This window comes from Bos grunniens, chromosome 19 (assembly GCF_055505025.1).
Source record: "Bos grunniens cultivar Pamir isolate PY7600 chromosome 19, Bosgru_T2T1.0, whole genome shotgun sequence".
NCBI lineage: Eukaryota > Metazoa > Chordata > Mammalia > Artiodactyla > Bovidae > Bos > Bos grunniens.
This window is the reverse complement of record NC_141183.1, coordinates 51,132,550-51,146,962: the sequence shown is the minus strand read 5'-3', so window position 1 is coordinate 51,146,962 and position 14,413 is coordinate 51,132,550. Positions and strand designations below refer to the sequence as shown.

The following is a 14,413-nucleotide window of genomic DNA, read 5'->3' as shown; positions in this document are numbered from 1 at the left end:
TAACCAATGGCTCTTAACTGATACACCAATGGCTCTCAATGAAAGAATACGAAAAAGTTACTGGTAAGATTTCAAACATCACATTATCAATCTTTAAGAAATTCCCTCTTCGTGAATTTTAGAACAGTATCAAAGAAAAATGCCCACAAAATATGAAAAAGCTTTGAAAACAGTCTCTCTTTTCCACCTATATATCTATGTAAAATACGATTTTACTTTAGATACTGCAACCAAAATACCTTATCACAACAATTTGAATGCAGAAGCTAATATAAGAATCTAGTTGTCACCTACTAAGCCAGACAAGAAAGAGACTTACAAAATTGTAAAACGGTGCCAATCCTCTCAAATGTTTGTTTTGGGGAAACAGCTATTTTTTCATAGAAAAAAGTTCTTTCTGTTAACACATAATGAGCTTAATATTGTTATTTTTCAATAAATTAACAAATATTTGAAACATCTTCATTTTAATTCCTAATATGGTTGTCAATACATCTGACCCATATAAACAAAAAAATTCTTTGAGGGCCTCAATTTTTAAGAATGTAAAGTGTTCCTAAGACCAAAGTATTCATAACTGTTGTATAAGAAGAAAATATAGAAGACTTTATAACAATCTCAGAGTGAAGGAATTATATATATGGCACAAAAACCAAAAGTCATAATGGTAGACACTGATAAATTTAACTACATTAAAATAAACTTCCACATGGAAAAAAAATTCCAGGAGCAGAATCAAAAGACAAACTGTGAAAACAACATCTGAAATTCATCACATACATAAGTCTAATTTCTCTAATGTATATGGCTCCTATACATTAATACAAAAAGAAGGCTGACTACTCTCCCCCATAAATAAACAAAGATGATACACAAAAACACACAGAAAACGAAGTCTATATGGCTTTTCAACAAATAAAAAATAATTCAACTTTTCTCAAGATAAATTCAAATGAAAGCATCACCAAGATGACTTTTTTTTTTACCTACAACTGGTGATGATCAACAAGTTCTATAATTATGTTGTCAGGGTCATTCACATATATTGCTGTTAGAAGTATAAACTGGTACAATCTCCATGGAGACAAATAGTTACCAATGTAATTTTATATCCTGCTTATTGTGACCAACAAGCATTCTCCTATATTATTAAAAATTCCTGGCAGGGGAAAGGGGGAACTGGTCAAAGGTACAAATTTCCAGTTATAAGATAAGTAAGTACTATGGATGTAATGTACCACATGATGAGTGTAGTGAACACTGCTATACAATACACAGGAAAGTTGTTACGACAATAAATCCTAAGGGTTCTCATCACAAGACTTTTTTCCCTTTATTTTTTCTCTCTTTTTAAAAATTGTATCTATATGAGAAGATGGAGATTAGTTGAACCTACTGTGGTAATATTTCACAATATAATTAAACCAAACTATCATGTAGTACGTCTTAAATCTACACAATAACGTCAATTATCTCTCAGCGCAACAGGCAAAAAAATGGTATTTTTTTTTTAAATTCCTCATATGTATTGGAGGTCATTATACTAGTCTCCCTCTACTTTTTTGTCTGTTTGTTCTGGCCGTGCCACGCAATTTGCAGGATCTTAGTTCCCTGAGGAGGGACTGAACCTAGGCCCTCAGCAGTGAAAGTGCAGAGTCTTAACTACTGAACCACCAGGGAATTCCCTGACCTTTACTTTAATGTTTGAAAATTTTCGTAATACCATGATTTTTAAAAATTTTGTTCACATCATATCCACTGTTATGAATATAATTAAATGTAATTAACCATTTTCCAGATGTTGGGCCTTCAAGTTATTTTCAGCTGAATTAACAGTCAATAAACACTGCTGCAATCAATAACTCTATTTAGACATTTTGGTCCACATTTCATATTCCTTCTTTTTTTTTTCATATTCCTTCTTTAGAGGAGATTCCTGAAATTACTCAGCCTATATAAATTTAAAGTTAGTGGTATGTTGTATTTTGTATAGGTCATACCAATATATAATCCTAGCAACAGGATACCCATTACAATTAAAATATTGCTAACTCAATAACAAAAAATAGAACTTCACTTCAATGTTAAATATTTTTCAAATGTTCCTACTGTTTTTAATTTTTTCTGTCTTTCAAACTTCTCCTTTATGCCATCTGAATCTGGCAGGGTTTTACTGCTTCTCTTACTGATCTTTTGAACTCTTGGTAATTTAAGGATGTTAATTCTTTCCTTCAGCTTATTATTTCTCTGAAAAAAAAAATTATTTAATAAAAACAAGAAAGGAGAAAAAAGTAACAATATTATGGGAAGACTTGAGTTAAATGATTACTTAGAAAACATTGGATTCTGTTAACTTGCCTCAGATCCTTGATTTTTTAAAAATTAGTATTGGAATGATTTTTAAATTTTCTTACGTTATTCCTTCCTCTGCTTTTAGAATAACCTTGCATTTTAGTTTGTATCATAAAAATACTATGCTTAAGTCAAATTCACTTCATAGTTTACAAACTGTCTCAAAACACACTGAGAACATAACACAGAGGTTTGCCGCGTATGAAACTTACAAATCAAAGAGGAAAACTGAAGGCTAATTCTAACAAAATTCTATTCCCCAAAATAGATTCAAATTGTTCTATTCTGAAACTCTGAGGGCTGCTTTGTCCAGATTCTGAAGGGCATGCTGATTAGTGTTTATACAAAAGGCTTTAAATAAATCCCTGTATGTTTTGTTACTTGAGTGCCATTAAGATATTATTTCCTTTTGGAGCCATTTATCAGAAATAAATCAGTCAATTCAAAATAATAAAATAATTATAAATATACATGGATACTTCACCAGGCAAGCTAAAAATCTGTAACTTCATTGAAAGGGAGAAGTAGGTCCACCTGGTAAGTAAAGCAGAAAAGGACTAAATAGAACCGAGAGAGGAAAGACAGAGGACAATCATTACCTCCCACCAAGTCCTTCAATTCGTTCTCTTTCCTTGGGAAGTTCTGGCTTATGGTCCTGTGTCACCTCCACAGCTCGGATAAAATCATCCTTGGGGTCATCCTGAATTCCAAGAACCACCCCTGAGTCGCCCACGTGAGCAACATACATCTTCAAGCCTCGGATGATGACCACACTGGCAGTTGTCCCTGACGTGCTGGGAAGACCTGTCATAGTCTTTGGCCATTCTGCTGTAATAGAAATGACAAAATTTTACTTTCAGGTGTATACATAACTACTGTGGCAGAATAAAAACTGCAACTTACGTTGAGTTAGCATATTAAAATCTGAATTAGCACACAAAAATATTTAAGAAACATATTTTGAAAGCTATTAAAGAAGGACTTATGTTAATCCCTTCATTATTACATTAATAAATTAATTTTATAGATAATGCAATTATATCGTGACCATCAAGGCAATCTTAGGAGAAAAATGTTACGTCATAGGTTTAGTAATTCCACATAAGTCTTAGTCTTAACTACATTTAGTAGCAAGGATATGTTAAAAGTTTGATACTGGCAGCAGCTTATCATCTGTTTATATTAATTTTTCTCCAAAAAGATTTTCAGAAAAAGCCACTTGATTTGTTTTTAAAATAACTCTGCTGAATATTCATAACCTAATAAATAACATTTACCAAGCACCTACTAGATACCACTTCCTAAGCGCTTTACCTGTGCTAAGAGCTTTACCTGTATTATCTCATAACACTAACAATAAGCTAAGATCAGTTCCATCATTTTAATTTTGCAGATGAAGAAACCAAAACTTTGTTTAAGAAAGTTGCTCAAAATAACTCAAATATTTTAAGCAGCAAAGATCCCATGTATCTAATTCCAAAACCTATATTGATTATACTTACTATCATTTAAAACTTCTGAAATATTCTATGAAATGAAGTGTAGTCATTCAGTCATGCCTGACTCTTTGCAACCCCATGGACTGCAGCCCACCACTCATCTGTCCATGGGATTTTCCAAGCAAGGATACTGGAGTGGGTTGCCATTTCCTTCTCCAGGGGATCATCCCAACCCAGGGATTGAACCCAGGTCTCCTGCACTACAGGCTAGATTTTTTACCGACTGAGCTACAAGAATAAAATATTCTATAACATTGAACAAATTACAGTTCAAGATAGCAAACAAAGTCTGAACACTGACATATTCTCCCCACAAAATCCTATTGAAAGGACAGATTACAAATAATAAAAAGTCCTGAAACACAGTCATGAAACACAGAAAAGGGTCATAAGAAATCTGAGGAATTCCTGAAATTTTAAACACATGGAACTGTATTGAGGGGAAAAAAATCAGAATGCAAAATTTTTAATTCAACATGAGGAAAAAGCAGTCAGTAAAGAAGGCAGTACATCAGTATTCCTTGTTAACAGAGTTCCAGGAAAGCTGAAAGAGGCAGTGACAAAGGCTGAAGTAAGGAATGGATGCTGGAAGCTTGGCAGATTCATTTAAAACTGTGGGAGTTTTAAACTGAGTGCCTAAACTCCCCACATGGCAAAAGGTGAAACATTTACGTGCCTAAGATGCCAGTACTAACTACAGTGCGTGCATGCCAGTCGCTTCAGCCATGTCCAGCTCTTTCTGACCCTATGGACTGTAGCCTGCCATACTCCTCTGTCCAGGGATTCTCCAGGCAAGAATGTTGGAGTAAGCTGATATGCCCTCCTCCAGGGGATCTTCCCAATCCAGGCGTCGAACCTCCATCTCTTATGTCTCCTGCATTGGCAGGTGGATTCTTTACCAATAGCACCACCTGGGAAGCCTCAGTACTAACTATAATACTTCTCTTCTTTTTAATTAATTTATTTTAATTGGAGGATAATTACAATATTGTGATGGTTCTGCCATGCATCAACATGAATCAACCACAGGTATACATGTGTCCTCCCCATCCTGACCTCCCCTCCCACCTCTCTCCCCACCCTACCCTATCCTCCTAGCTTGTCCCAGAGCACTGACTTTGGGTGCCCTGCTTCATGCATCAAACTTGCACTGGTCATCTATTTTACATGTGGTAATGTGCATGTTTCAGAGCTATTCTCTCAAATTATCCCACCCTCGCCTTCTCCCACTGAGTCTAAAAGTCTGTTCTTTGTGTCTGTGTCTCCTTTGCTGCCCTGCATGTAGGATCATGGGTACCATCTTTCTAAATTCCATATATATGCATTAATATACAGTATTTGCCTTTTTCTGACTTACTTCACTCTATGTAACAGGCTCCAGGTTCATCCATCTCATTAGAACTGACTCAAATGTGTTCCTTTTTACAGCTGAGTAATATTCCATTGTGTATATGTACCACAACTTCCTTATCCATTCATCTGGCAACGGACATCTAGGTTGCTTCCATGTCCCAGCTATTGTAAATAGTGCTGCCATGAATACTGGGGTACGTGTGTCTCTTTCAATTCTGCTCTCTTTTAAAGAAAGTGGTGCGTCTGCCGATGGGAACAACAGGATCTCAAAGGGGATGTGGGAGAAGAGATAAATTCCGCCCCCGCCAAGTGGATGAGGTGCCACTCAACTTTTATAGCCATGAGCCTCCTCTAATATATCTAGACTGACTAGTTCTTTTCTTTTCCAAAATTATATATGCCGAAAAGCCATCTCTTGAACCCTACAGTGCATCTCCCCGGCCCATCACATGATACAGGAATCCATCCTCCAGAGTGACCTGTCACTCACAACAGAGGACTTCTTGCAGCACAGGAAACAACTGCTGAGGGAAACCAGAACAGCTGCCAATACTGACGAAGCTAGAAATTCATGTGCATATGCCACGTACACACGTAAAACCATCTGCAGCAGTACCAGACACACAGTGAGTAGTCAATAAACATTGGTTTGCGGGCTTCTCTGGTGGCTCTGTAGTTAAGAATCTGTCTGCTAATGCAAGAACATGGGTTCAATTCCTGGTCCAGGAAGACCCCACAGGCCACAGAGCAACTAAGCCACAGAACCTGTGCTCTGAAGACTCAAAGCCACAGCTACTGAAGCCCGAGAGCCTGTGTTCAGCCACAAGAGAAGCCACTGCAATGAGCAGCCCTCACTCACCACCTAGAGAAAAAGTGCACAGCTACAAAGACCCAGCAGAGCCAAAAATAAAATAAATAAATAAAATTTAAAAACACTAGTTGTTGTTATTACCATTATGTATTTAAGAAAAAAGCAAACAGCCTGAGAGACACCAAGTGGAGTTGCAAAAAAAAAAAAAAAAGCCCCAAAGAAAACAGTTGTGGCTAGATTACTGGCAGTGATAAAGTTCAATAAGGTCAATGGATATAAATACTTATATAAAATATCAATTCTATTTCTGTAAAATAGAAAAAATTACAAAATGTAACTTTAAAAACAAGATCCCATCCACAGTAACAGCAAAAGGTATGAAATATCTGGGAACAATGCTAACAAATCTCTAATAAGACATTCATGGAAAAGTAGAAAACCCGTAAACAAATAAAACAGTCAGCACAGATCCATGCATATTTAGACACTTGATATATGAACAGTGGAGAAAAGACAGACATGCAATAAATGGAACTGGGACAAAATTTAAAAAATAGTAACTCTAAGTTCCTGATGCCAAACACAAAAAATCAATTCAGATACATTAAAGACCTAACATGAGGGACTTCTCTGGTGGCGCAGTGGCGCCAGGTTCATCCAGGTTGAACAATGCGGGGGACACGAGTTCAATTCCTGCTCCTGGAACTGAGTAGGGCAACTAATCCCATGCACCGCAACGACTGAGCCTGCGGGCCCTAGAGCCCGTGCTCCGCAACAAGAGAAGCCACCGCAGTGAGAACCTGCACACGGCAACTAGAGAGCAGCTCTGCTCACCGCAACTGGGGAAAGCCTGTGTGCGGCAAGGAAGGCCCAGCAAAGCCAAAATAAACTCATTTTTTAAAAAAGACGTAACGTGAAATGCAAAGTTAAAATGCTCAGAAAATGCACAAAAAGGTACATTCATGATCTCAAGGTAAAGAAGGATTTCCTAAAGACAAAAAATGGATTAGCCATATAAAATAAAATGATTGTGTACCATCAAGACTTTCTATTCATTAAAAGATACTAGAGTGAAAAGACAACTCACAGAATGGAAGAAGATACATTTGTAACATATATGGGTCAAAGGAATAGTATCCAGAATACATAAAAGGCTCCACAAATCAAATCAATAAGACTACTCAACAGAAAAACAGATAAAGAGCCTCAACAGGCTTTGACAAACAAGGACATGCAGACAGCCAAGAAGCATGCGGAGATGTTTGGCTTCTTTAATCATCAGAGAAATACAAATTAAAAGCCACAACAAGATACCACATATAATTATCAGACTGCATAAAATTTGACAATAGTAAGTTAAGAATGTGGAATAACATGTTCTATCATCAACTACTGGTAGGAGTATGAACTGGTACAACTACTTTAGAAAACATCTAGGCATTATATGGTAAAGGTGAAGATAGGCATACTCTGTTCATTACCCTTGGGTATACACTATAAATTAATGCACATGTGCACACAATACCTATGAATGCTCAGAGCAGCACTGTTCATCTGGGCTTAAAATGAGCAACTCAAATGTCCTTCAAAATAACAATAGATTATACTACACACCATGGGTAAGAATCTCACAAGAAGTATGAGATAAAAGAATACATACAGCATGCTTTTCTTCAGGGGAAAAAAAAAATCTCTCTCTCTCTCTCTCTCTCTCTCTCATGTTTACAGGCAACAGGCAAACTATTAAGAAAAGTAAGTAAATCACTACAGAACTATAATCACCTAAGTCAAGATCCTGATTGCCCCTTGGGGGAAGCGAGGAATATGAGATCAGAAGGGCCTACTGGGGTTCAGGCAATGTTCTCTTTCTTAACTGGATGGTGTTCATTTTATGATTATTTATTATGTACATTTATGTGTTACGGCCTTTTATGTATGCATGCTATATTTCAGGGTTTTTTTTAAGTTAAAAGAAAAAAAAAGCAGCAGGAAAAAGGCATCAATTCTGCAAACACAGATCCCAGCAGACAGCTCTATAGACCATGCAGTTTTGCAGTTCGGTTACAGACAGCATTCCTTAGAAGCTCAGCCTAGAGTATGGTATGTTTCTTTAGACCTTTATTTTATGGCTCTAGGTAAAACCTTTCCTTTTTTTTTTTTTTTTTTTAAAGAAACTGGAAAAGATTGTTTTCTGCAGCTAAATATAATGAGAACAAAGTGAACTCCCAGAAAAAAGAGTTCTTAAGCACATTAAGAAAAACAAAATTTACCTACAGTATACAAGTAATTCAGCTGTTGGCAAAAAGCACCTAAAATGAGATGAAAAGGGAGGAAAAAAGCTAAAAATAAAAAGGGTAATCAAAGAAATGTTAATGTTTAAATCACGTTTTTTGTCAAAAGCACTAATATATTATGAAAGATATTCTGCAATGATCTAAAAATACTGAATAATTCCTGCTCTCCCTCTTCATTTGAAATGTCACCTTTTATCATATGTTATATCTTGCCTCAGATCTATTTCTAGACTCATCCTACTAATCTATTTATGGTGCTTTTTAATAATTGGGAGTTTAAGTGTCCTCCAATTATTTTTCTTTCTCAATAGTCTCTGAAGTATTTTTCCACATGAACTTCAGAAGTAACCTCCACCCTGTGGAGGTTCTGATTCAAACTGCAATGACTTTACGCATTAAGGAACCTGCCTCTATTATAATGTCTTCCTTAGCCTTTCTTGTTTTCTACTTTACATTTTAATCAAAAAACAAAAATGACTTAAAACTAGGAGATATTAAAAACAGTATCAGATAGTATATGAATTCTGATTTAAGCATCCTTTAGAATATGTGCGTAAGTCATTAAAACAAAGACTAATAAATTTTATAACACAAAAATGTAAAATTTATGGATGAAGTAAAGCTATTATAAACATGTATAGAAAGTATATGTTCTTTATAATAAGTTTAAATTTGGGGGTACTTATATACTTATCATGTATTAATATCTATTAATATATCCTGAGACTCATATGCCAAAGCCTTTGACTGTGTGGATCAGAATAAACTGTGGAAAATTCTGAAAAGAGATGGAATACCAGACCACCTGACCTGCCTCTTGAGAAATCTGTATACAGGTCAGGAAGCAACAGTTAGAACTGGACATGGAACAGCAGACTGGTTCCAAATAGGAAAAGGAGTACGTCAAGGCTGTATATTGTCACCCTGCTTATTTAACTGATATGCAGAGTACATCATGAGAAATGCTGGGCTGGAAGAAGCACAAACTGGAATCAAGATTGCCAGGAGAAATATCAATAACCTCAGATATGCAGACACCACCACCCTTATGGCAGTAAGGGATCCGCACTGGCAGGCGGATTCTTTATCCACTGTGCCACCAGGTAAGTCCGAGGTGGGTTCTATCTTGATTCTATTTTAAAGATGAGGATACTCAGGTCACACAGGCAGTAAATGGAGAAACTGGGATTTAAACCCAGGCAATTCAACAGAGTCCTAATCACTGCACTAAGGATTTTTACAGCATTCTAATGTCAAAGTAGTACAGAACAGTAAAAGCCTTCAGGAAGCAATTTGAAAAACATGTACCAAGAGTCGTCAAAAGATAAAACATATTCTTCAACCAAATAATTCAGCTTTCGGAATTTTTTTTTCCTGAGGAAATATCCGAATGGAGGAAAAGGCTACGTTGCTTTTGTCGTTGTTTAGTCACTAAGTCGTGTCCAACTCTTCTGCGAGCCCATGGTCTGTAGCCCACCAGGCTCCTCTGTCCATGGGATTTCCTGGGGAAAAATACTGAAGTGAGTTGCCATTTCCTTCTCCAGGGGATCTTCCCAGACCAGGGATCAAACCCACATCTCCTGCATTGGTAGGCAGACACTTTACCACTGAGGCACCAGGGAAGCCCTGATGTTGCTTTTACTTTAGCCTTTACTGACAGTATTAAAATACAGTACACATGTGTCTAACACACATTCCCGCTTCTAATACTAGCATCCCAGTTTTGTTCTGGAGTTCACAGCCTCCACTGCATGCAGGCTTTAGGAATGGAACTGAAAACCTGCTTGCTCCTGGCCTAGGTGTAGGCAAATGACCTGTGTCACTCTTTCATATATTTGCATCTTTAGATAGAAAGGCATAGAGCCAACTTTTGGAGCTGATTCACCCCAGAAACTAAAACTTTTCAATGAATGTCCACTAGTTCCTATCACCTAGAGCCCCAGAGATCCCGGCTTCTGTCCACTGTGAAACCTGGTTTAGCCTTTAGTCTGGTTCTGTGAGCTGCCTAACATCCTTCTAATAAACTCCCATGCTCTTTTCCCTCCTCATCGTAGACTGAGTCACTGTGTTGTTTTCAAAGAATAGTAACACAAAACCAGTACCACAGAGTAGGCTGCAGGCAACTAAGTCTCAGAAAAATGTCAATTAGTTACGGAACCAATAAGGGGTAGAAGACATTGAGTCTCTTGTTCATATTCCAAGTAGTAACCAGTGGTGAGACAGGGCTGAATGTATCAATGAACAGTAAGTGGAAAGTCTACAGTGAGCATACTAGCTTAGAATTACGGTAATAAAACTGCAAACACAGATCTAACTCTGGCCTAAGATTCCATGACTGAGAAACAACAAACAATTTGACATGACTCTCAAGGAGCTGGACTGTGTCATTCCAAAAAAGATATGCTGAAATCCTAATACTCAGTACCTCAGAACATGCTCTTACTCGGAAAGAGGGTCTTTACAGAGACCGTCAAGTTAAAAGTGTCGTGAGGGCGAGCTCTAATCCAGCGTTCTTACAGAAAGGGGAAATACGAACATAGAGACAGACAAACACACAGAGAAAAGATGTTGAACACATAAGGGAAAGAGTCGTTTGACTAGAGGGAGGCTTCTACAAGCCAGGGAGTGCCAAGAATTCCTGGTAAACATGAAGCTAGAAGAGGTAAGGGATTTCCTCTGAGAGCTGGCAGAAGACAGAAACGGCGCGGCCCAGCCGGAACCCCGATTTTGCACTTGGGCCTCCAGACCTCTAAGACAAGAGACTTCTGTTAAGTCAACCAATTTTTGGTACTTTATTATGGAAGTTCCAGAAAACAAACACAATGACATAAAGGAAACAATTCAAAGATTTAGGGAAATAGGGACCTTAGACTAAATCTATTGTATGAATATGCATCCCACTTATCCACCCCAAGAAAACCTGAAAAGACTCTCTTCAACTTCAATACTTAAAGAACTAATTAAGTAAACACCAAAACCTTTTTTTAATTGAAGTATAGCTGATTTACAATATTGTGTTAGTTTCAGGTATTCAGCAAAGTAATTATTCGGTTATACCTCTTTTTATATTTTTTTTCTTTCTTTCTTTTTGGATACACTGTGTGGCATGTAGGGTCTTACTTCCCTGACCAGGAATCGAACCAGGCCTCTTGCACTGGGAGCTTGGAGTCTTTGACACTGGACTACCAAAGAAGTTCCTATATATTCTTTTTATTCTTTTACACTATTGGTTATTACAAGACATTGAATGCATTCACTGTGCTATACAGATATGCTTACTGTTAATCTATTTTATATATGGTACACCAAAATCTTTTAAACACATTTTACTGACTTTTCTCTCTGAGCAAGAAATACTAAGGGAAGAGGCTGCCATGAAAATGGGTCTCCTGATTTCTGTGGGTGGGAAAATCCTGAGATGATGGAGATCAGATGAGAGCAGTTACTTACCCAAAGAAAATCTGGTATGGTTACTTCACTGACAACAGGGGAGAAGCAAAACTGGATCTCCAGAATGGTCTTTCAACAAAAAACAAGAAACAAAACAACCTTCCAAGTTTAAAGAACTGTTAACCATCTTCAAAGTAGTATGTGGCCATTCTCACACGCAGCTAAACACGGAGGTAAAGGAGATGCCCACAACATTGAGTAACTACTGAACAACAGCTCTAAGTTAAAAATTCTGGAGCTACAGAATACAGCCTCAGTCCACTGATATATAAGAGCTAAGGCCCATGGAGGTCAGGTTCTAAAAAGACTTTCAATCCAGTCTACCTGAGACCCACTGGAATCCCAAACCTATCCCACAGCTTTTGGTCCCCAAATAACCTCAGAAACTAACAGCTTCCTCTCATGGTTCTTTAGTAATTGGTCAGAAAGTCTATTAATGGTTGAAAAGGTCAAGTGCAAGACCACCAATAGCACTCTCTTCCAAAACAGCAAGTTAAAAGCATTATCACATCTCCCAAAGAACCACAAAGATTTGTGTCACCATTAAAGCATGAGCAGAGGGGATGATCTGATATAGTTTGACTACAGCAAAAGTCTGACAGCTCTTAGAAAATGACAGGGGATTATAATCAAATGATGATGCCAAATGTTGCTGCAGTTTTGATTTATCCTCTTTACTGAAACAAATAAACACAGCCTTGGTTATCTGGTATGCATCCAACTGCAGGGCTCTGATGAAACAGCTACCTAGATCCTCTTCCGATCGGACACCTGCTTCTTCAGGTTTACTTCCCCGCCCCCTCAGGAAAAATCCAAAGAACTTTTTTCTTGAACCAGTAGAAAGTCAACCACCAACAAAATATACCATCACTCCCAAATACTATTATAGTATCTAATTCCTGTGTATAGTATCCAATTCCTGTCTCTCAGTCATGTCCAACTCAGCGACCCCATGGACTGTAGCCTGCCAGGCTCCTCTGTCCATGGAATTTCCCAGGCAACAATACTGGAATGGTTTTGCCATTTCCTTTTCCAGGATTCTTCCAGACCCAGGGATCGAACCCGAGTCTCTGCGTTTCCTGCATTACAGGAGGATTCCTTGCTTGGAGGGTGAAATTTGAGGAACAGAATGGCAATATAAGCACGGGGAAAGCCCTAATTCCTACACCATCAGAATCAGGAAATTAACATTGATAGCATACTACCACTTAATCTATAGATCTCACTCATTTTCATCAACTAGCCTAACAATATGCTTTATAATAAAAGGTAAAATTCAGGACCCCCTTGTTATATTTGCTTAGCATGTATCTTTAGTCACTTCCAACTTGGAACCTCAGTGTTTCCTCGATGCTTTTTAGGAACACTTGGCCAGTCATTTCAAGAATGTCTCTCAGTTTGGGTTTGTTTCATGTTTCCTCATGTTTGTAACCAGATTATGCATTTTTGGCAGGAACATCACAGAAATATGATCATCTCCCTGCAGGCAGTATACAATTTCAATTTGTCCCATGTAAAGTGATGCTACTCTTGAATCACTCAATTAAGGTGGTGTCTGCCAGGTTTCTCCCTATAATCTTTTTCTTTTTGTAATTAATATGTTTCACAGGGAGATTATCTGAGACAACATAAATATCCTTTGGAGTGAATTGAATGGTGCCCCCACCCAACACCAATAAAAGATATGCCCACCCAGAAGCTGTGAATGTGACCTAATTTGGGAAAAGGATCTTTGCAAATGTAATTAGGTTAAAGATCTTAAGAAGCGATCAGTCAGATTAGAGTGGGTCCTAAATCCAAAGACAAGTGTCCTTAAGACAGAAGGGGAGAAGATACAGGCGATATAAAGACAGTGGACACTGAACAAGCCAAGAAATGCCAAAAATTGCTGCCAGACACCAGAACCTAGAGGAGAGGATGGAACAGATTCACCCTCAGAGTCTCCAAAAGGGGATCAACCCTACTGACACCTGGATTTCAGACTTCTGGCCTCCAGAACCACGAGAGAATAAATTTATGTTGTTTTTAAGACATCCAATGTGTGCTAACCGCCCCCTAGGGAACTCATTACAGCAATTCTGTTCCTCCAAGTTTTACCTACTAGTTTTAGTATTTATTGATGTTTCTTGGCTGAATCAACAATTATGATGGTTACCAAATGAAATTTTCTAGTTCCATCATTCTTTCTACGTTCATTCTTGTAAAGAAAGGCTTTACATCAGCTTTATTCATAACAGGTAAAAGCTGTGGACAATCCAAATGCCTATCAATGGGTGAATGGATAAACAAACTGTGGTATATCTAGACAATGGAATACCACTCAGCAAGAAGGAAAAAAAGGAATGAACTACATGCAACAACATGCGGCAGCAGAGATTATCTAATACTGATGGAAAGTAATGAATGATTAACAAAAATAGAAAAAATCAGTACTTGATAAATACGGCAAATTCATTCAGCACATGTGATGAGCGAGACAACGAAGGTCCTTGATACTAAAAACTGAAAAATATGAAACTAATGATAACAAGCTTAAATTCCATGATTTAAAAAAGTTTTCTTCAAATTTGGGGAAGATTCTGGTGGCTCAGATGGTAAAGAATCTGCCTGCAATACAGGAGACCCAGGCTCAATCCCTGGGTCTGGAAGATGCC

General features: G+C 37.6%; 1 protein-coding gene across 2 annotated transcripts in view; it reads right to left on the bottom strand.

Moving 5' to 3' along the window:
* Nucleotides 1–14,413, bottom strand: part of PPM1D (protein phosphatase, Mg2+/Mn2+ dependent 1D) — a 61,194-nt gene that overhangs the window by 38,707 nt on the left and 8,074 nt on the right. The window contains exon 2 of one of the 2 annotated variants that reach the window (XM_086360556.1): nt 2,952–3,180. In XM_086360556.1, coding sequence (XP_086216682.1) covers nt 2,952–3,180 — 229 coding nt within the window. The remainder of the gene's footprint in view (nt 1–2,951; nt 3,181–14,413) is intronic. The other variant, XM_086360557.1, reaches the window with a different exon arrangement.